Below are 23,677 nucleotides of genomic sequence, written 5' to 3' on the forward strand. Positions count from 1 at the left end.
ACGGCGGTCGCATTTCGATGGGGGCAAAAAGAGAAAACACCCGTGTACTTAGATTTAGGTGTACGTTTAAGAACCCCAGGTGGGCCAAATTTCCGGAGTCGCCCACTATGGCGTGCGCTATAATCAGAAAGTGGTTTTGGCACGTAAAACCCCATAATTAAAAATAAACATTAAAGTTACAATGCGCCAGCAAACACACCCTCACTCCAAAGACACCAACACTGAAATGGATTGCTTTAGCTTGGCTTATAGGGCAAAATTCTAGCCAACACATGGCTGTGTGACTGCCACTGAACACGAACATCCCGCAAAATTTAGAGATTTATTTTAAGTTGGTGGTTTGGCACAAGTTGGCGCAGCTTGATGGTTTGGCATAAGACAGCACAATTGGTGCAGCACTTCGCTTCTTGTGTTCTGGATTTTGGCTATTAAATTATGGTTGGATTATGCTTGCATAATAACGGTTATATAATGTTTGTTTTTTTTACCAAGGAAAAATGTGTTTGTTAGTCATATTACAGGGGGTTAGTCACATTCTTTCAATTTCATGACCCCTCGAGTGCCCCTCAAATTATATGTGGGGGAGGGGGAGGACTTTACATTACGTCAATGTTTCCCCACAGAATATCACTTTATCCAGTTTTATGTGACCTTTTACCTTATGCCATTCCATAATAAGAATTCCTTATTCAACTGATAAAATTGCATTTCATTACATCGACACAAAACAAGACCTTTGATTTGACTGCACAATTTAACAACATATTTTAGTCAGTCACTAACAGACACACCCATGTTGCAAGCTTTGTATCTGTCATTCATGCTAAATGCTGTTTGCTAGGTGTCAATCTCTGCCCACTCCAAACCTATTCATAGAGGCCTTGGCCATCCGAGCAGGCTGCCATGTCAATAACCAACTGACATGCCACACCAGTCATCAAATCACAACACGTCACTTACCAGCCACGGACACTTTCCGAGAGATGTGCCTTCTTTACAGAACGAGGCTGCAATGCATTGTTGGCAAAGTGGCTCCCCACATGAAGGGCGAAGTCATTGAGAGCCACAACTTCCTTCCGCTGTAAATAAACAAAAATAAGCAACACACACAAAATTAATCAATGTTCTTAAATTAACCTTTGAGCCTGTTTAGCTGGGAATCAGCATGTTCAACAAGGAAACTGATGCAATCAGTTATATGCTTGAGTACTCATGCTCACTCTACATAATCAGCTACAGAAAATGCAAAACAGCATGTATAGCGTGTAACTTGACTCGCACAGAGCATCAGTCTGGTTTTTATTGAAGGCAAACTGAAGAAGGAAGCACAAGTGACAACGCTTGGCAGCATTCGGACAAGATTTCTCTTGGCCTTGAACAGACATTTAACAAGAAATTTATCGAGATTATCTGACGAATTGGTGTTTGAAAATAGCAAGTATACTTCTGTTGCTGAGAAGAGAGCATCCGTAAGTGAGAAAGTGACAAACTTGAAAAAAAAAGTTGCACCATCACTTCGGAAATAGGGAACCATCTCCCCCTGGGACATAACTGATCCTGTAACAACTCGTAAGCTGCAGTCAACAATTGAACACAAAAAGCCCATTACGAAGCACTTGAATATAAAACAAAAAGCCAACTTCCACCTTTTTTGAATTAAAAAGTTTCGAAATGCACATTAGGGATCATAAACGTTTCAGGATTTACTTCAAATTAGCTGAAATTTTGGACTACACAAGCTTGAATAATTGAGATTCGACTGCAGTTCCTTGGGAACATCTTTAACCACTGTTAATTCGACTGTCCAACAGGTATATATCAGATATATAAGAGTGCCGCCTCATCTAACTTCAAAGCTTGCTTTAACCCTTTCAGGGTCAATGATGTAAATATTGTTGCGTTTCGCCTGCGACACGTGGTTTTGCCGGCGCGACTGCGGCAGGGCGGCAGACATTTTGGCCCGATCGTCGTCGCCGCAACACTCATCGCCAGGTGTTTCCAGGCGCGACTGCGGCGATGCGACCGCAAAGGATCACCCTCGCATTCCAGTCATTGTGCCCGAAACAGGCGATGCCAAAGCAGGGATCGTCCCCTCATTACAGCCATTGTGCCCGAAACAGGCGATGCCAAAGCAGGGACCATCCTCTCATTCCAGTCATTGTGCCCGAAACAGGCGATGCCAAAGCAGGGACCATCCTCTCATTACAGTCATTGTGCCCGACCGGCAGCGCTACAACAGGGTGCTACGAGATCGTGCTCGACAGGGTGCTACGAGATCGTGCTCGACATGGTGCTACGGCATCGCTACGACAGTGTGCGTCACCATTAGCCCATTGTACATTCACGTGCTCGTCTTTTGAGGGGTTCCTTCTTGCCCTCAACTGCGAGAGTATAAAAACAGCTGCCCCCGGACGCCAAAAAGAGGGCTCCGATTTCTTCTGTTGAGTGAAGTGCTCTCCCGTCTCTCTACTTCGGTCAAACCTGACCGCCAACTCTTTGCGATGTTAAAATAAACAAGTTGTTTCGTTGTTACCAGTCGACTCATGCTTTGCCGGGACCTTCGGATGCTTCCAGTTGTACCCCAGGCCGCCAGGCCAACGCTACCCTTGGGGCTTGCGACCCAGGTACAACCACGGGCGTCAGCGCCGAGTTCCCAACAGATCGTACCAGCAGGTCGGATCCAAACATCTGGTTGGCAGCGGTGAGATCGCCTCCGACTTCAAACAACTGTCTGCCAGCGGTGAGATCGCGACAACGGAGGCCAGCAGCGAAGAGATGCAGTTGACGGTATGCTGAGCAGCTCAACGACGATCCGGGAGCAGTGCAACGAGCCCTGTGTGACGACTGGTTGCCTGCAGCGGAACGACTGCGCGGAATTCCTGCCTGCGAGGTTTGGTGAGTGCGGGACTTTCTTCTTCTGAGCTTTGCCAGGCTTTTGTTAGTGTCAGAAACAGAGCTGGTAATTGTGGTTGTCGTTGCTGCCGGGTTAGTTTGCGGCAAGACAATAGTAAGCAGTAGAGAAAGCAGCATTCAGAGCAGCCATGGATTTGAAGTCGTTGCGCAAACCGAAATTGTTGGAGCTTGCAAGAGAGTTGGGTCTGGATGTCTCAGACAAACTAAGAAAACCAGAACTGATAAAGGCTATTCTTGAGTTAGAGGCTGAGGATGACGAGCTGTCGGAATGCCTTGAGACCATTGAAGAGAGAGAGACTGCAAAAAGACAGGAGCGCGAACTTAAAGAGCAAAAAGAAAAAGAAGAGCGTGAACGTAAAGAACAGAAAGAGCGAGAGCAACAAGAGAAAAAAGAAGAGCGCGAACACGCTTTGGAAATGAAGCGTCTCGAGATAGAGATGGAACGCGCTCGTAATGGAAGTCAGGCACACGGTGCAGGAGAACGAGTATTGTTCAAAATGACTGACCTGATGCGGCCGTTTAAGCTTGGAGAGGACATTGGTTTGTTCCTGGTTAACTTTGAGCGAACGTGCGAGAAGCAGGGGTTCTCTCGGGAAACGTGGCCACAGCGCTTGCTCACTTTGTTACCCGGCGAGGCGGCCGACGTAGTCGCTCGCTTGGATAGAGAGGAAGCAGAGGATTTCGACAAAGTAAAATCGAGTCTGCTAAAAAAGTACCGGCTGTCTGCGGAGGCGTTCCGTCGGAAGTTTCGGGAAAGTGAGAAAGGCAAGAATGAGTCATATACAGAGTTTGCCTACAAGCTAATGTCAAACATGCAGGAGTGGCTCAAAGAAGAGAAAGCGTTTGGTGACCACGATAAAGTTCTGCAGTGTTTCGGGCTAGAACAGTTTTATAGTCGGTTACCGGAGAACGTGCGATACTGGGTCTTGGATAGGCCAGACGTTTGTACGGTGGCTAAAGCCGCTGAGCTAGCCGAGGAGTTTGTGACGCGTCGGGCTCGCGGAGCTAAGGACGGTCAAAAGGGTGAATTTGGCTCAAAGTTTGAGAGGCCGAAGTTCACACCCATGAGAGCAAAGGGGGACACGCGTAGTGCGGATGCGAGCGAAAGCAGTCCGACCAAACGTAAAGAGACGGCGGCAGCCAAACGCAGAAAGCGGTTCGAGATGAGGCGAGCGCGCTTGTGTTATACGTGCCAGAAGCCGGGTCACTTTTCGGCGCAGTGTCCGGAAACAACACCAAAAGTTGTTTTTTTTTCAATAGGCAGCACTGACGAGAACATGAAGCTTCTCGAGCCTTACATGCGAGACCTCCTCGTGAACGGGAAAGAGTGCCGAGTGCTTCGCGATTCCGCAGCAACGATGGATGTAGTTCACCCGTCTTACGTAGAACCCCATATGTTCACGGGCGAGTGCGCATGGATCAAGCAAGCCGTGGAAGCTCATAGCGTGTGTCTGCCGGTAGCAAAAGTGCTTATTGAAGGACCTTTCGGAGCGCTTGAGACGGAGGCGGCAGTGTCATCTATGCTGCCCCCCCAGTACCCGTACCTATTTTCAAACAGGTCCGATCACCTCCTGCGCGAGAAGGGGCTTTTGTTTGGTGAAGCTAGTGTTCTGGCCTTAACCAGATCGAAGGTTCGGGAGCTCGCTGCAAAGGCGGTAGTTGCGGGGCCGACGTTATCAAACAACGAAAAAGGGTCAGAGGCGCAGCAAGCTGATATTCAGAGCACGCCCGAACAGAATAAAATTGAGTCTGTAGCGTTGAAGGCGCCAGATACTGGAGAGGAAAATCCCGATTCGGGAAAGTTAGAAGAGCTATCTACTGATTTGCTCATCGCGCCTACGTCAGACGGACTTGATAGGTTGCTAAAAGTCAGCCGGTCGGCTTTGATAGCCGAGCAAAAAAAGGATGGCAGCCTGGAAAACGTGCGCTGCAATGTCAAAGAAGGTATCGCCAGGAAAACTGCGCGTTTTGTGGAAAGAGGTGGAGTCCTGTACCGGAAGTATCTAGACCGAAGAGGAGTGGAGTTCGATCAGCTGATCGTGCCTCAATGCTATCGTCAGGATCTGTTGCGCTTGTCGCATGGGGGTTCGTGGTCCGGACACCTAGGAGTTAAGAAAACTAAGGACCGTCTCTTGCAAGAGTACTATTGGCCAGGGTGTTTTCGGGACGCAGACCATTTCGTGAGGACATGTGACACTTGTCAGCGGGTGGGCAAACCAGGGGACAAATCGAGGGCGCCGTTGAAATTGGTACCTATCATTACGGAGCCTTTTAGACGGCTCGTTATTGATACTGTGGGACCTCTGCCGGTAACAGCCACGGGGTACAGACACATTTTGACTGTGATCTGCCCAGCGACAAAGTTCCCTGAAGCAGTGCCGCTTAAAGAACTCAGCTCAGTTGAGATAGTTAATGCACTACTGTCCATATTTGCGCGAGTTGGTTTCCCTGCGGAAATCCAATCAGATCAGGGCACAGTGTTTACTAGCGCTTTGACGACAACTTTTCTCGAAAGGTGTGGGGTAAAGCTGTTACACAGCTCAGTGTACCACCCACAGTCGAATTCCGTTGAGAAGCTCCACTCCGTCATGAAGCGCGTGTTGAGAGCGTTGTGTTTTGAACATCGAACTGACTGGGAGCTGTGTCTGCCTGGGGTGATGTTTGCTTTAAGGACCGCGCCGCATGCGGCTACGGGGTTTTCGCCAGCTGAACTGGTGTACGGTCGCTCGCTTCGATCTCCGCTTCGCATGCTTCGAGAATCATGGGAAGGTAGGGGCGACGACCCAGTCGTGGTGGAGTACGTGCTTAAGCTCCTCGAACGCTTAAGAAGGGCACAGGAGTTGTCAGGTGAAGCAATGACAAAGGCCCAGCAGAGGGCCAAGGTTTATTATGATCGGACAGCCAGGGCCCGTCGTTTTGAGGTTGGCGATGAGGTTATGATATTGCGCACATCGCTAAACAACAAACTAGACGTGCAGTGGGAGGGCCCAGCACGAATTGTTCAGAAACTGTCGGACGTTAACTACGTGGTAAGTCTGCCAGGAAAGCGGAAAGCACAGCAAGTTTACCACTGTAATCTGCTCAAACCTTATAGACAAAGGGAAGCAGTGGTGTGCATGATGATAAACGTTCCTGAAGAGCTTCCGGTCGAGCTTCCAGGACTAGGCTCAGTGACGAACAGGGAAGACACCGGTCAAGTCATTAGTGACCTTATCAGTAAAGCACCGCTGTCGCCCGAGCAGAAAACCGAACTACACCAGCTATTACAAGAGTTTCAAGGTCTGTTCTCTGAGAGGCCTGGTAGGACTTCTGTACTTACTCATGATATAGAACTTACCTCCCCAGAGCCAGTACGATCCAAGGCGTATCGGGTGTCACCCCGCCAGAGCGATATTATGGAGGCTGAGGTAAAGAAAATGCTACAGCTCGGTGTTATTGAGGCAGGTGAGAGTGATTATACCTCCCCTTTGATTTTAGTTGAGGTACCGGGCAAGGAACCTCGTCCTTGCGTCGACTACCGCAGGCTTAATTCCATCACTAAGGATCAAATTTATCCGATCCCTAACATCGAGGAGCGCCTTGAGAAAGTTAGTAGCGCTCAGTTTATTTCCACCCTAGATCTTGTCAGGGGTTATTGGCAGGTTCCACTTACAGAAGAGGCTAGTAGGTATGCGGCGTTCATTTCACCAATGGGAACATTCCGTCCTAAAGTGTTGAGTTTTGGTTTGAAGAACGCGCCATACTGTTTTTCAAGCCTCATGGATAAAGTGTTGCGGGGACAGCAAGAATTCGCTTTACCGTATCTAGACGACGTAGCGATATTCTCCGCATCCTGGTCTGAGCATATGGCACACTTGCGGGCAGTGCTAACCCGCCTGCGCGAAGCGGGCTTGACAGTCAAGGCTCCTAAGTGCCAGTTAGCACAGGCCGAGGTTGTCTACCTCGGTCACGTGATTGGTCAGGGTCGTCGCCGCCCCTCTGAAATAAAAGTGGCCGCTGTGCGAGACTTTCCGCAACCGCGCACAAAGACCGATATTCGGTCGTTCTTAGGTGTCGCCGGCTACTATCAGAGGTACATCCCTAGGTACTCTGATATCGCGGCTCCCCTGACGGATGCTCTAAGAAAGACAGAGCCTCAAACAGTCGTCTGGGACGAGACAAAGGAAAGAGCTTTTAGCGCCCTAAAGAGTGCCCTAACAAGCCAGCCTGTGCTACGATCGCCAGACTATACAAAAGGGTTCATTGTTCAGTGCGATGCTAGTGAGCGAGGCATGGGCGTTGTACTGTGCCAACGGGAAAATGGAGAAGTAGAACACCCCGTCCTGTATGCTAGTCGTAAGCTGTCCAGTCGTGAGCAGGCGTATAGCGCCACCGAGAAAGAGTGTGCGTGTCTCGTGTGGGCCGTTCAGAAATTGTCATGCTATCTAGCCGGCTCGAGGTTTATCATTGAGACGGATCACTGCCCTCTCCAATGGCTGCAGACCATCTCTCCCAAAAATGGCCGCCTCCTGCGCTGGAGCCTCGCTTTACAACAATATTCCTTTGAGGTGCGTTACAAAAAGGGGAGTCTCAACGGTAACGCCGATGGCTTAAGTCGAAGCCCCTAACGTAGGAATCAGCCTCAAAATTGTTGGTTACTGATGTTTTTCTTCCTGAGGCAGGATTTTTTTTTAACATATTGCTTTTGTTTAGTGTTTCAAAGTGATGATATGCTTTCTAGTGCAATTTTTCAATTTGTGGACGCGTTCTGAGTGATGCTAGACTACTGTAAGGAACTAGGCAGTGGTATAAAAAGGGGAAAGAGCCTGGCAGGGCTTAGTGAGGGTTGTGCCGTGCTTGCTGACTGAGCGGTTGAGTTTCAGCGGAGTTCTAACGCTTGCCGGGAACGAGAACAAAAATGTGAACTCTCCCGAAGTCACTTTGCAGTGTCCCGTGCGAACCTGAACTAGAGAACGAGGCCTTCTCTGTGCGCTGCGCTCGAGAAACGTCGAGGGACGCCCGACTTCGGTTATGAGCATCATCGAGCGACTTCCCTCCGGACAGCGGATGCAGTCCCCTGTCCATCGGGATCTCCTTCCCCCGGCGGGGCGGTCTGTTGCGTTTCGCCTGCGACACGTGGTTTTGCCGGCGCGACTGCGGCAGGGCGGCAGACATTTTGGCCCGATCGTCGTCGCCGCAACACTCATCGCCAGGTGTTTCCAGGCGCGACTGCGGCGATGCGACCGCAAAGGATCACCCTCGCATTCCAGTCATTGTGCCCGAAACAGGCGATGCCAAAGCAGGGATCGTCCCCTCATTACAGCCATTGTGCCCGAAACAGGCGATGCCAAAGCAGGGACCATCCTCTCATTCCAGTCATTGTGCCCGAAACAGGCGATGCCAAAGCAGGGACCATCCTCTCATTACAGTCATTGTGCCCGACCGGCAGCGCTACAACAGGGTGCTACGAGATCGTGCTCGACAGGGTGCTACGAGATCGTGCTCGACATGGTGCTACGGCATCGCTACGACAGTGTGCGTCACCATTAGCCCATTGTACATTCACGTGCTCGTCTTTTGAGGGGTTCCTTCTTGCCCTCAACTGCGAGAGTATAAAAACAGCTGCCCCCGGACGCCAAAAAGAGGGCTCCGATTTCTTCTGTTGAGTGAAGTGCTCTCCCGTCTCTCTACTTCGGTCAAACCTGACCGCCAACTCTTTGCGATGTTAAAATAAACAAGTTGTTTCGTTGTTACCAGTCGACTCATGCTTTGCCGGGACCTTCGGATGCTTCCAGTTGTACCCCAGGCCGCCAGGCCAACGCTACCCTTGGGGCTTGCGACCCAGGTACAACCACGGGCGTCAGCGCCGAGTTCCCAACAGATCGTACCAGCAGGTCGGATCCAAACAATATACAGCACCACGAACGAGTACAAAATAGTTGATGTCGCATATTTACATGGCTGTGTGTATGTTTAAAGAGCACACTAATTTCTTAATTTTTTCTTTCCTCGCATGTGCTGCCACTATGTGGGAATATGCAGAATTTTCTTTCTCGTGCCTCCCTCTCTAGGTTTTCGTTGCATGGTTTGTTTTAGAGCTGGTTTGTTTGCTCCAGCGCGACTACAGTCGACGACTGATTTTTCGGACTTTCTCCCGGCCCTAGGACATACCTCATAAAGTGAATGTATTACGTGGCTCAAAATTTCGTACACTCTAGGGAGGGCTGTTCCATTTTTCGGACTTTCCAAGCATCAGCCGGGACAACTGCCGCGCATTTTGAGCTGTGTTACCGTCATGTTGTTTGTTTACATTTTCCTCCTGTAGCCTCGAAACCGGTGTTCATCTTGCATGGCGGTTCCTCAGCTACTCACATAGAGTTTTTCACTATATTACCTAGAGGGAAATATGGCGCTGCTGCGCTGTGGTATGGATGGGAATGCCGGTATATTGTGACTTCAGATTGGCATCATTCTCGGAGAGCCAGGCAAGCAACGTTCCGTCTGGCACAATGATCAATTTTCTACTAAAACGGCACGTAAGAAGCTGTTTTAGCTTTATTATTACGTGAGAACATCTTTTGTTTGACTACGAGAATTTGTTATTGCATGTACATTTATATGATACGTAAAAAGTATCAGCGGGCCGCTAAAGTTGGAGAACAGACGACAAGGTTCACGCTTGTTTTTAAACAGTTTGTCATCTGTTCTTGCTTTTCTTTGCTTGGTCATGCATTGCAAATGAGTAAAGATGTGATACTCGTGAATGGAAACATTTTATGATGATTTTACTTTAAGAACGCGTTATTTGTGCAGATATATCCACACTTTAGACGAAGCCTCTTACAACACCAGCCAACACAAGCATCGCAGACACATATACCGTCATTCCCATGGCGGCACAGCGCCCCTTAGGAAACTCCCATAGACGTTGGCTTCAGATTTCCCTCTAGGTCTTATAATGAGAAACTCTGTGGCTACCCGAACACTGGATTGAGGCTATATGCTAGCAGCTTCCGCTTCAGCAACAGCGTCACTGCTGTAACGCAATGATTTTTTTTTCCTTTCTTCCTTCGACTGCCTGTTTGTGTTTGCCGTGCGTTGACGAGCTAAGCGAGTAGGCCTAGTCGTGGTCGTGCTGCAGGGACGTAAAAACCATGTTCTGTCGCTACTGTGGCTCGCATTTGATTGAATTGGCTTCAGTGCTTCAAGACGCTGTTTCCAGTCTCCGGTGCCCTCCTCAAACAAAGCCGAGACGATGGAGCTCCAGATGAACATTAAAGGATTTAAGGTCCGCGACGGCTGGCTAAGAAACTTCAAAAAGCGTGCTGATCTCAGCTTTTAAAAACTGTGCGGCGAAAGTGCAGCTGTTCACCTGAGCGTCGTTGTGGACTACTGCTGTGAAAAGCTGCAGTTGCTCTTACGGGAGTACTCACTGGACGACATTTTCAGTTGCGACGAGACCTGACTTTTTTTTAAGCTTATGCCAGAGAAGACTCTTGCCTTTGCTGGTGACCCTTGCCATGGTGGAAACCACAGTAAGGAACAAGTTACTATTTTTGGTCGGCAGCAATATGCCGGGGACAGAAAAACTGCCGATGCTCGTCATCGGCAAGTCAAAAGCTACGAGGTGCTTTAAAGGCGTAACGTCCCTGCCCGTCTTGTACGAGGCGAACAAGAAGGCATGGGTAACACAGCAGTTTTTTTAAAGCTATGTGAGAAAACAAGATCGTAAATTTGATCTAGAAGGCCGCAAAGTTTTTTTGTTCGTTGACAACTGCGCTGCACACGGGCACATAAACAACTTGAAGTCTGTGCGAGTCGAGTTCTTGCCACCGAACACGACAAGTATACTACAGCCGACGGACCAAGGCGTGATACGCAACCTGCAGGTGAACTATCGGTCAAGCTTGTTTTCGCGTGTGATGTTGTGCCTCAACAGTAAAAAAGCCTACTCTGTCGATTTGCTTGGAGCACTCAGCATGCTCGCTGATGCGTGGAAGTCGGTGGCACCCACAACACTGAGCAACTGCTTCTGCCAAGCGGAATTTGTGTTGAATGGCGACTCGGCTGTCTTGGACGAGGATAGTGTCGTCGAGCAGCTGTCTGGCAGTGAGCACCTCATTGACGACCTTCGCACTGCAGGTGTCGAAATTCCCTCGACCGTTTCGTTTTTGGAGTTCACGGACGTGGACAGCGAGTTGGAACTGTGCGCCAGGCTCACAGATGTAGAAATCATTCGCCAAGTGCTTGCAGAATCCGAGAGCGATGACGACGACGACGACTCGCCTGCAGCATCGCAGCCGACGCAAGCTGAGCTGATGCAAGCGGTCGCAACTGTTTCGTCGGCTTACGGCGACATGACGACTCTCACCGAGATTCAGGCGGACCTGCTTGCACGCGAGCGAGTCATGGTTCAGAAGACCATTAGTCAGTTTTTCCAGCCTCTAACACAATAGTAGTAAGCAATAAATTGAGTTTTTTGGGGGCACATTTGTTTTTTCTGACTGCCTGATTTTTCTGACATTTTCACAGTCCCTTGAAGGTCCGAAAAATCAGTCGTCGACTGTATATACTACTGCTTGAGCATTGGTGCGCGCATGGGCGGGTGGCGATTAGTCTGGGCTTTGTTCCACGGGTGGTTTCAGCTTCTTGCACTCGAAAAACTGATGGCTATCTCATTACTAATCGCTCAAAAGGTGACCTCTTGTTACTAGCTCATTTATTGCTCATAGAGGTGCAAATACATTTCCTTTTCTTTTTCTGGAGACTTGCGAGAACTGCCTCTGGTTATGCCTCTCATTGGCAATAAGATCAAGATTAGTGGCAGTTTGTCACACATTTTGCTTTTTTTGAAGGGCACACAACTATAGTTTTCTTGAGTGCGCTCACCTATGCAGTTCAATTACGCTACAGACGTAAATATTAGTGTAAGAGCAGGAACAGTTGAGACTTGCAAAATATTCTCGTGTGCACATTTTCTAAGCCTTGAACTACGCATACTACGATGCATCAAATATTTAATTATTATAAGTTTATTTCCTTTTTTTTATTGTTGTTATTCATCAGCAAACAGTACATATATATGCCAATGTAAAATATTTTTTTTTTTTCACTTTACGGTCACCCAAGAAAAATTACGGCAAATTTTTTTCGAAATAGGTGCCTTCTGAAGAGTTTAAATCTCCAATAGAAAAAAATCTATCCTGGGCGCTCGCATATGGTGAAAAAAATCGACTCTCAAAGTGTTTGTTAACCATCCAAGACAAACAGCAGCAGCCGTCTGATTTAGGCCATTTGGTTTTAAAAGACTCCAATAAAGAAGACACACAGAACAGGACAAGCTTGCTTATGCTATACTGGGCATTTTTGCAGAAAACATTAAATGATTATAAAACTCAGAGTAATAGGTATTAAGAGACAACCTTCTTTATTTGCAACATTTTTGGCAGTGGACATTATGATAATGTGTTAATCACCAATCATTCATTCCACTAAAGTACATTGGTTGCAATTTTATTACACAGTAAATTTGGGAACACATTGTAATTGCAAAACTGAAGCTAGCCAGACCATAAAGCCTACCCATTTCCTAGGTGTCTTGATCCTAGTACCAGTATTGAATAATATATCGTCAATATCTCCAGCAAAACGCATTGCTGTTCTAATTAATATTTGTCGGCAATGCACCTCTTCACGGTGCTGAAAACTGTGTCTTTGCAATAAAATTGCAACTGAAAGTCAGAGCTGATCCTGTTCTACATTCGTCTTCTTTCTGATAATTTTTATGCTTTTGTTGAGCTCATTCAAAAGAGAGAAGGGTCTGCACTCACTGTGGCCTCGTCCAAGTGGATGCCGCTCTGCTCAAAGTCAAATAGAAAAAGCTTGGACACATGGTCATCCTCCTCTGTCGTCGGAACAACATCCCCTTTTTGCACCACTTCATTAAGGGCATCATACAGCCTCCTGTCTGTGTTGAGCCTGCAAAAACGGAGTGAAACATTAATGGCATCGCGTGCAGTCTGACTGCCACTAGAGCATACGCAGCTTCACATGGGAACATACAGGGCCTCCAACACAGATGGAAACCCCTCAGCAATGTTGAAGAATGACAACTGCATAAGCACAATTTGGAACATTACTGGCAACTACACGCAAAGTAGATATCATTCTTTCATTCTGTCTGACTTTCCTTCTTGTGTCCTCGTTTTTGCGCTTTTAGTCAAGTATGAATTTTTACAAGTTCGGCCAAATTTCATTTCTTGTAGAGACCACACTTGAGAAAGTGAAATGTGGCATTCCAATGGAAAAAAGGTTACCCACAATCTGCCAAAGACAAAAATCAAAGTAAACAAAGTTTCCCATTCGGCTGTCTTTGTTGCTTCTTGCCACCAGTGAATTCATCTTTTGGTTAACGAAGCCTCGCAAGTTACCTCACTTTTTACTCACTGACGGGCGACTTCAATTGGAACCACTTCTGTAGTGTTGCACAGCACACCAACACAGAGCACCGGTGCAATACCTGCCACTGCGGCACATCTCTTCTGCTGCAACCGAGTGCAGGTGCACATCTATCGCGACAAGAATATGTCATCGCTGCTACAACCAATCAAGTGGCACCACGCTCTGCACATACCCTCCCTTCAGGTCTCCATGTCACCCCTCTAACAGCCTCCCCCTTCTGCACATATGCTGCTCTTGAGAGTCCAACGTCCACAGCATCAAAATCAGTCTGTATTCACAAAGAAAGTTTCTCTTTACAAGGACATTTAGCAGTATGGGACACTAGTCAGGCAGTCCATTTCATACTAGTATGCCATGTACAGACTCTGACACTTCTTTATATACTGCCCTAAGTCACGTACTGTCTAGAAAAGATGGCTTGATCAGCAGATGTTATTGGGGCTAAAGAACACGTGCGCAAGCACAGGTGACGTATGCATCCATGAGACTGCTCCCATTTCTAAGCATTCTCTCATATCAGGGAGCTCAAACGTCAGTCACTCAGGGACTCAATCCACACATACTTTCCGTGGCTCTCTTTACAGCATAGCAAATATAAATGAATTAACTGGGAACGAAAAATAGCAATTGCAGCTTTCTTTTTTTTTCTGCTTAATTTATTTATTTACATAAACTGTGGGCAGAAATTCCGTCCTCGCAGGAGAAAGGAGTACATGTTGGTAGACTATGTTTGAAAAGCATTAAACACAACCATATTACCCCCACAACATTACAGAAACTTCCAAAGCTGACTTCTCCTATTGCTCCTTTAACAATAATATTTAAAACATGCAAACCCAAAAGATTTTCAGACAAATCTATTTGCAAAGGTTTACAATTTTAAATGGACTGTGAAAAAAAATAGCATTTCATATCTTTCAGTATGTGCAAATTGTGGCACATAAGTTTAATGTGATCAGTTGTTTAACGAGAATGCTATTATCAACATTATTCAACAAGAACAATGTAGAGCTCTTTTTACATGCTTATTCTGACGAGACATTTCGGCTGCCTGAAAAGGTGCACCTATATACGAGATCCTCTCCCATGAATGACATGTGATAAATGGTCTGGCATTATTACATGGCCTTAAACAATACCAAAGACAAGCACTGAACAGTCAAGCTAGGTTGTTAAGTAAGCCTTCTAGAAATCTCACAACATGTATGACACGATACAAGAGCTGTGTCCATGTGGCATGGGCACAGGAAATTGCATTAATTATTGCCGCCTATCGCCTCTTGTGGTGCTTCCTCAGCACAGTACTTCCTCACAACGCATTCAGTAATCGAATGCATACTCTCACAGATAACACAGCTACACACGAAACATATTTTTCAATTAAACTAGAATTATTCTATATAAAATACGACTATTCATGTTTTAGTGGCATTTCTTACACTTTTACCTGTTAAATGTTTCACTGAAACAGCAGCAAAATTCTTGAAACTGTGTTTGCCTTGTGTATCCATCCATCCATCCATCCATCGAATCTATTATGCTGACAACCATTGCTCGCATCGAAGTGTTCTTGTCAGTCAAGCTGCCTCATCATTTCCAGCTTCACCATCGCCACATAGGAAAGAAAAATTAATATTTGTCCCCAACTGCCACTACAGGGATTCAAACCCCATGTCATGCTCCAATGTGAAAATCAGATTTTTTGCTGCCTGCTCGCAAATAAAACTTATCTGCATGAGTGTGTTTGAGTTATGAGTAAGACTTTTTTTTTTGGCCCGTAAGTCTATAGCCGCTCATCTGTGACTGTCGGTTAATTAGTACATGGTTTAGTGCCTACCTGATCCACATTCCCTGCCACCTACGCATTAATGAGGTTTTGCTATAGTGGCGCTGCGAATGTAGAGGAAAAAAATGAAACATTCTCACTCAAATCTTGCATGTGACATGGCATCATTTTGCTCATGGCAAAATTATCATTGAAGGATTATATTAAATATTGCACTTCTTAAAAGTCTTACCTAGAACTAATACATTATCCTATGACAGCACCCATCCCTTACCTCAACCAAGAACCCTGAAACTGTTGGCTTCTTGCCCTTTCCCCTGTAGTGGGTGAGCACAAATATTTGTGTAAAATGCAGGCAAGTGAAAATAACATAGTGGTCGTCACTGTGGAAGAATGCTGCTGTTGCACTAAACGAGTTCAGGGCCTAAAAAATCGTGAAGTTGGCTTCTTTTTTTTTTATTATACTACGACTGCAAACAAATTTGCTGCATTCACTGCTTCTTAAATTGTGTAGCGACAACTTGTAGCACTAACTTTAGAGATATTGCAATTAAGAGACACTTCATGGTATTAACTATGCCCCTGTGGCATGGATATTTGTAAAAGGAAAAATGGTGATGGAAAAGGCCCCGCAATTCCCTCACACTACAAATCACCTGCATGAAACAGGGTGTTCTGTATGACTGAACCAGCAATATCTGAGGACATGTTCTGCTGGCAGTTACAATCTTAATTTAAATCAAAGGAATACAAGAAGAGTATGCTACATTACCACAAACAGAGCTGACAGAACATTGTGAAGGGCCAGCATCTGTGAGTTTTTCTGAAAGATCCATTATCAGACTTTGACATCGTACAAATCATAAACAGGGCATGCCATGTCACGGAAGTTAGTAATGTATTTTCACAGTGATGGCACTAATAGTGTTTTATGTTTACATCATTTTCTTGCCCACAAAATCTACGTTGTTGGTAAGAGGGACAATCTCGACAGTCCACATCATTTTGAGCCTATCAATGATGGCAATTAGTCCAACACTAAGAATAATTATCTCTTTAACTTAAAGCGACGCTTGCTTTTATGTCCGTCTAGGGATGCCTATGCATTGTGCTGCAATTTGATGATGTGGTTGTCAAGGCCCTTGAAAGTCCTAGGTACTGTCACGTTGTAGTGACGGTGAAGAACACAGTACCAAAACTGTGAATCACGAAACTGCATATTCATTGGGGGAACCTGTGCCCACAAAACAAGTGACACTCGAAGCACAACGATAGCAGTAAACACAGTCAGCGATTGCTGAAACCTGATCAGTGGGTGAAGTGCGTTAGCTTTTATACGTGACTTGTCGAAGGTTTCAGCGTAATCGTTGATGTCCGCCTGCTTTCCAGAAAATACTACACAATTCACATAGCGCATATAATCAGATTACACAAGGTTCGCTGACAACAGACAACGGATAGAACCATTAATTACATTTCAGAAACTTCTCATACAGGCAGGTGCAGCTTGCACTAAGCGATAACGTTTAACATTTGTAGGCTGGTGAAAAGCAGTTACGAAAGAAGGCTAAACAAATATATGTGTCAGTATTTTCCTTCTGCAGTCCTTCAGTGTTGTTTACTTTCGAGTGGGAATAGTGCCAAGAACACGGACGAAGGTAAGGGCACACAGAAAATGACACAATGCATATTTTTTTAATAATATAGTACTATACATTTGACGTAATAGTTCTATGGAAACTCGAACAGTGGAGAGAAGTAATTAATTAAGGGAAAATGAGACATCCACCCAAACGTAGCTAATTGCTACAAAGAAAATGAATACGAGTTCCTCGAAAGAAAAGCCTCACAGTTGAAGAAAAATCCGTCCTGGTTCAAGACTCAAATCTGGGACCACCACCTTTCTGGGGCAGTCGCTCTACTATCTGAGCTAACCAGGCGTCTAGCTGAATGCAGACCTTGATTTACTTGTTTTGCTTCTTTTATGCACATTTACACAATTACAGTATCAGTCCTACCATAATTCTAGTCCTTTTTATTTGTCTACCTTTGTAAAAGATTATTCTCTTTTTTTTTGTATATATTTGAGGACATGGATCTTCTCTTTGCATTGATTCACAAAATATGAAAATTATTATTGATCTTTTAACAAGTATTGCTGTGTTTGCTGCATTACGAATAACACACCACGGGCATCCATTAGCCCAGCAGTAATTTTTGGTAACGTCAATGGGTGCTATATTGATAAATGAACATTTGGCATGATACAATTTGGCAAGCTGTGTTGTGTGTCTTTTCTGTGTTAATATTTTTTTTTTCTGCTGAATTCCAGTATTTCAATCCAAATGCACCAGCCTAGCCCAATATTTTGCCCAATATCTAGTTCTCCCACGGACGTTGAATTTTAATGAAGCTGGACATGCACACAATATACCAAAGCTAACTTTTCAATAGAAGAAACTAACCTTTCCAAAGTATTTGTTGTAATTTTGTTACACACCAGTTTTGGCGTTCTAAATCCTAATAAGACACTTTAAGTGAGAGAAAGCAGAGTTATGACATCTTGCATAGCTGTCAAACAACAGTATGTTGTTGTGTAACTATCTGAAAAACAATGCTCTCTACATTGTGTTTACAACAAAGCTGAACATTCGAAGAAATTCACATGGCTGCATCTATTCAACTGCACAAGAAGAAATCATCCAATCTGCGACGAGAAATGTTTTACAGAGTGCCATAACATGTGTGACTGTTCACCTTCCAAGTGAAAAAGATGTGCAGTGAGAAAATGTGCATAAATAAAGGCATTTTTTCACACTAGACATCAATTTCAGTTTTCCATAGGAAGCCCAGAAATTTCACAGTGCCTTAACAGCCAGCACGAGACTAATTTACTTGTTCTAACCTCACATACAAGTATTGTTAAGGTCTACTTAAAAGTAATTTTTTTCTTATAACAACAAAAGATTTAATGGCCCCTGAATATGTGCATGACAGAAAGAATTGATTATGACAGAAGAACAATGCCAAATTAGCTGGCCAGTGCACAAGCATAATGTGTCTTCAGAGATAAAAGCAGGCATGCTGAAGCAGGTAGACATACTTCTCAACAAGGTTGTTGATGGAAACAGATGCATCCATCGCTGCTGAGGAAAATCTCCCTTCTGGATGACCGATTCGGACAAATTCAGCCTGGCAGAAATACAAGAAATAAGTAAATGATACTTGCAAATAAGTAACGAAACAACAACCCAAGACAAGTGCCAGACTTCTCTTACTTGAATATGAGCAGTTTGTCTGGCAAATGCAAATGTCTTAATGTTCTTTTTTTATTGATTAAGACACTACACTCGCACACCTTGCGTAAATCCTCCAAAAAAATTTGACACTGTGATCTCACACTTGCTTATGCTTACACATACGTTGACATGTTGATAAGATTAAAAATACGAATCTGAAGTGTCACAAACTGCACGCATAAAATTAATCTTGATGAGTAATATATATACTTGCTGACGTTTACAAACAACTTATTAATATACTTTCTATAAAAGAATAGAAGTGCATCAGCAGCCAGAAGCACAGAAAAGTAAGCGTCATCCAGAACATGCTTTCATGGTTAGCCCAGAGACTTTTAAGCTTTCGCTGCTCTGTGATGCAGAATATAAACAAAGGTACTGAAATAAGGAGTGACAACGAACCATGTCTGCCACACGGCAGAGGGCGTCTGACAAGTCGTCGAAGATCTGAACCATTTTGCGCCTTCGATTGGGGTCCGTGGCTTCTCTGACATACTGCTCGGCATCGCTAACAGCCTGCTCTTTCAAGAGATAGAAACCTGACGGCTCCTGCAGCACTGGATGGCCGAACAATCCCTGGGAATAATGAACAGAAGGAAGAATGGCTGACGAAGGCCGAAGTTGGTTAAGCATTTCATAAAGGCAAACGAACTAGTGAATCAACAGTCTAGGTATGATTGGGTTAATGCATTCAGACCTGGGTCCTCAAAGGCACCAGCGTTTTTTGCACGATTGCATGATCGTTACACGTTATTAATGCAGTTCTTCATTCTCGTTTTTTTTTTTTTTTCGTGGCTTTGTCACAAACCGACCCTCTACGCTTCAAGCGCTTTCTGTTGTTTCGGATACAGCGATAGCAAATATATTACCTAGTATAATTAATGGGGAAATATGAAGTGCCCTAGTGTTTTTTTTACAGGGTGACCTATGACACCATAAGTAACGCTTTCAATTTTATGTTCAAATAAAGCGCAAGTAGCAGGTCGAAGGTTGTAAAACACGCCGCAAGAAACGAGCAAGTGCCTCTCCGAGGGTTTTCAAGGACAACACGCAGTACACTCACCGAACGTTCGCCAAATCCGAATTGAAAGTTAGGTCTTCTTTTACCAATGCTATTGAAACGCGAAGCCAAACGCGACCAGGTAGTCAAAGATCGCTTGATTCTCGACGAGAAACCAACGCGAACGAAGGCTGGTTTCACTGCGGGAAAAATTATGCCTCCACTAGACATTGTTTAGCTAGAGTCAGCCAACTGCAAGTTTACATGTGATAACGTTAGGTCATCATCATCCGCTTCTCATTGGTGTATATTTAAAATTTCGTTGCTTTTTCTCGCAAACGCAAGATTATTTTAACATCGACACTGAAAGCATTAGAGAGTCACAGGGCGCCGCCATGTTGGTTTGTTCGTGTGGACAAATGACACAAGTTCAGTCAGTACTCTGATGCGCACCAGAATTTAAGTGAATATAAACATAACAATATAGACTTTCTAAAGAACTAAAACGCACTATACAAAATAAATTTGTGTTTATTTAAGTATTTTGCATTCAAGTTGTAGCTGCCCTCGGTCAATGCCTCGGTCTTCGTTACTCTCCGCATTGTGTACATCTTTTTAAAAATGGCGGCCCGCATCTTCGCATTGGTTCACAATCGTTGCCTGAGTGTGTTGCGTAACGATTCCGTGTTGCATCGCAGCGCTCGGTTGTCGCACGCTTGGAACCGTCGAGGCTTCAGGACATCATGGGTGTCGCACATGTTCATCCAGACCCAAGACACTCCAAACCCGAACTGCCTCAAGTTCCTGCCCAATGTGAAGGTACTCGAGCAGGGCACTCGAGATTTTCCCAACATCGCGAGCGCGAAGGACTCTCCGCTGGCGCGTCATCTGCTTCGTGTAGAAGGCGTCAGAGCTGTATTTCTGGGGCCGGACTTCATCACGGTGACGAAAGGGGACGATGAAACCGAGTGGAAAGTGATCAAGCCGCACATCTTCGCGGCCATCATGGACTTCTTCGCTACCGGACTGCCCGTGTTGGACGACGGTAGTGCCGCGACCCAGGTGTCCGACGACACACAGCCGAAAGAAGGCGACAGCGAGACGGTGCTGACCATCAAGGAGCTGATCGAGACGCGGATCAGGCCAACGGTGCAGGAGGACGGCGGCGACATCCTCTACATGGGCTTCGAAGACGGCGTCGTCAAGCTGAAGCTGCAAGGTTCCTGCACGGGCTGCCCGAGTTCCTCGGTTACACTCAAGGCGGGCATTCAAAATATGCTGCAGTTCTATGTTCCCGAGGTGAAGAGCGTCGAGCAAGTCGTGGATGAGGCGGAGAAAGTCTCGAACAAAGAATTTGAAAAGCTAGAGCATACGATACGGAGGAAGGGAGTAGATCCGTAGCGCTGCAGTTGTTTGTGAGCGACTTTAGCTAGGACACACAATTTCCGAAGTTGTCTTTTTTTGTTGATGGTGCAATGGGCTGCGTTCCATGGAGGATTGTTTCTTTGGTATAAGTTTAGTTAAACTGGCATTGGGGACTGCAGGCTGACATTTTCATGTTCCGCTCCAGCTTGTGTGCCTGCATACGTGCTGTTTACTAGTGTGCTTGTATATGTGTGGATGTGCTGTGCATAGTGATGTTGTAGATGTATTTATGCATCTTATAAAATGAAAGGAAACTGAAGGTGTGAAAAAGGGAACAATTTTACTGTTTATAAAATGTGTACGAGAAGTGGGCTGACAAGTAGAGAGGCTATATATAAAAAGATTAGTATTTCACAGTAAAAGTAGAAGCGTTAAAGCGTCATTGTAATTTACACAAATTATGGCATGAAAATAACCTTTCACTCCAAGCACTGAGGAATACGTGAGTCAACAGGACAACACAGTGGAGAACTAATAGGCCATCATTCGGTACCTGTACTGAAAGGTTTGTCTTGGAAATATATTCGTGACAAGATGTTGCAAAAACTAAGGGAGGAAGCATTATCATATGTGCAACATTAAAGTGATAAGGCATCGACATCAAGCAAAGTTGATGTCAAACCAGATCTAATGCAACCAGCAGCAGTAACTAGCGATGGTAATTGCAACGACCAAAAAGTGTGCTTGCTTACCATATTGGTGCATTATGACTTGAGAAGTGATGGGAATGCTACGATACACTGTAGGGGTCTGCGTTGAAAATTTTCATTGCTGTGTCATCTCTCTCATGTGGCAGGCACACTACTTGTAAGCTGGCCCCTCAAAATGCAGTATGCACCTTTGTGGCCAGAGTGCACAGTCACCTTATGCTGGTTGCATATTGATTGTAAACAAACAAATCACTGCCACATTACTTAGCACCATTCATGGATGCAAAGTACATAAGGGAACATGAAACATAGAGGATCTCAGTGCAGTGTATAGGTCCTGTGCTAGTGTGCAGAATGCCATCTGTCATCTATGTTTTTTTTTTATTCATAGCTGCATGCCACTGGGACTGATGAGGAAACAGTTGCGGCATACCAAAAGCCACTTCTTTTTCCCCTTATGTATTACTGGTGCGCATCGCGTTTCTATGACAGCTGTCTCAGATTAACAAAAATAGATTTTGAGACAAGACAATAATTTTTTCTGACAAAGCTTCATGGCAGAGGTGAAAATCAGTGTGTACAATAATTTCTATATAATTATCAAGATTTCACTGATTAACATCGTAATATATTGCTTTTAGGGGAGGTGTCGTATAATTGCAGAATTGAAGTCGGCTGTAGTGTAACCGTTTACCCAAAATTTCGGGCCTTGCAACAATTTTGAGAAACGTGCTCAGAGCTTTGCAGTAAAATGCACTGCTGTTCCTGTTAATAAGTTTCTACACTTTGGAAAGACGCTGTGCAGAAATCTGTTAACCTAGACAGCAATGCATTTAATGGTACAGCTACTGTGGAAAATGATTAGCAGAAGTGATCGACGACTGGAGCAGAAAAATTGCGGCCTTGATATTCACAAGCAGGCCGGTAACGTGTGTCAGCACGATCCATGTTTAAAGGTGGGGATGCCTGGCGTTCTTGTTATTGGTGTGCTAGGGAACAAGGGCGGCGCATGCCGCAATTTCTCCACTTGGGTCATTGGTTACTTGTGCTAATATTTTTTCATCGCAGCTGCACATTTTGAGGACACATTTCTCAAAACTGGTGGCTGGCGCAAAGTTTCTAGCAGAAGGTTATGCTTGGAATAGAACTAGTTTACTCTATTCCGGCAATTGCAACGCACCTCTTTGAGCCATTAAAATAAGTTAATTAGGAAATTTTATGCATAATAATTGTAATGGCAATTATCGTGCAAATTATGATGTTTGCTACTGCTATGAAGTTTGGACAGTGAAAATTCATTTTATCTCACATCATTTATTAATAATCAAAAACATTCGTCATTGAAATATGGGGTATAGTGAGTGTTAGCAGTGTGTGCTTAATTAATATGATATATACAAAATACCCCTAAGGAATAACTGCTGGTGAACTAGTCCTGAATGGCTAACAGCATGTCCTTTTAATATCATGCAAAGATGACTTCGTAGCACACATACAGTGGCCACGAAAGGAATTCTCACAGCCCAATATGTGCTGTCCATTTCATAAGCTTACTATATTCACAAAAGGTGATATTTTATCTGTAAGTGCACCTGAGGTGGCACAAGACATCCTTTGGAATAAGCCTTGAAGGAGGTGGAATGTGGAATTTCGATAATGAAAGAAAGAAACACTGCAGTAGTTCTGTTGAAGCACTACACAATGCCTGTTGTGTATCAACAGGCAGTCCATCGCCTTGAATAAGGTGACATCTTCGAGCTCATACAAATTAGATGCTACATCTACCTAAAAGGTGGATGTAGTTACACTGAAGCTTATCTCATGTACAGATTGGACAGAAACAACTGATATGCTTTATGGCGACTTCTTACTTCATGCGGCACCAGCAGGGCTTATGCAGAGCGAACCGGAGGGCGCGCAGTTGGGGAGAAGTCACAACTGCTCATTTTGCATGACCGCAACCCAAGGAAGGAGTTGGATGCATCACCTCCCATCAGTCTATGTCACTTCACACCAAAACCATGGTGCTTCTCTTCGGTATCTACAGCACCAGAACAAAGGTGTTGCCAGAGCATTTGTCAAGGGCTCAAGGCGTCAAGAAAAGCGCAAGGGCCACCTTGGTAAAAAAATTTCCTTTGCATATTGCATAGGAGGGAAATGAATA

General features: G+C 45.1%; 2 protein-coding genes across 2 annotated transcripts in view; one reads left to right on the forward strand and one right to left on the reverse strand.

Annotated features, from left to right (window-relative positions):
* The window catches only part of LOC142573088 (mitochondrial intermediate peptidase), a 67,662-nt gene extending 47,818 nt beyond the window's left edge, over window positions 1-19,844 (reverse strand). Inside the window, exons 1-5 of the mRNA XM_075682600.1 lie at window positions 19,502-19,844; window positions 18,841-19,014; window positions 18,243-18,331; window positions 12,723-12,870; window positions 961-1,079 (exon numbers count right to left, since the gene is read on the reverse strand). Of these exons, the coding sequence (XP_075538715.1) occupies window positions 961-1,079; window positions 12,723-12,870; window positions 18,243-18,331; window positions 18,841-19,014; window positions 19,502-19,669 (698 nt within the window). The 5' untranslated portion in view covers window positions 19,670-19,844. The remainder of the gene's footprint in view (window positions 1-960; window positions 1,080-12,722; window positions 12,871-18,242; window positions 18,332-18,840; window positions 19,015-19,501) is intronic.
* A 210-nt stretch (window positions 19,845-20,054) lies between these two features.
* Window positions 20,055-21,122, forward strand: LOC142573089 (NFU1 iron-sulfur cluster scaffold homolog, mitochondrial-like). Its single transcript, XM_075682601.1, has one exon. The coding sequence runs from the start codon at window positions 20,060-20,062 to the stop codon at window positions 20,837-20,839; it is 780 nt and encodes a 259-aa protein (XP_075538716.1). The 5' UTR covers window positions 20,055-20,059; the 3' UTR covers window positions 20,840-21,122.
* The last annotated feature ends 2,555 nt before the right edge of the window (window positions 21,123-23,677 follow it).

This window comes from Dermacentor variabilis, chromosome 2 (genome assembly GCF_050947875.1).
Source record: "Dermacentor variabilis isolate Ectoservices chromosome 2, ASM5094787v1, whole genome shotgun sequence".
Taxonomy (NCBI): Eukaryota; Metazoa; Arthropoda; class Arachnida; order Ixodida; family Ixodidae; genus Dermacentor; species Dermacentor variabilis.

Excerpts from the sequence above, each read along its gene's own strand:
- LOC142573089 (XM_075682601.1), top strand. The coding sequence starts at position 20,060 with ATGGCGGCCCGCATCTTCGCATTGGTTCACAATCGTTGCCTGAGTGTG.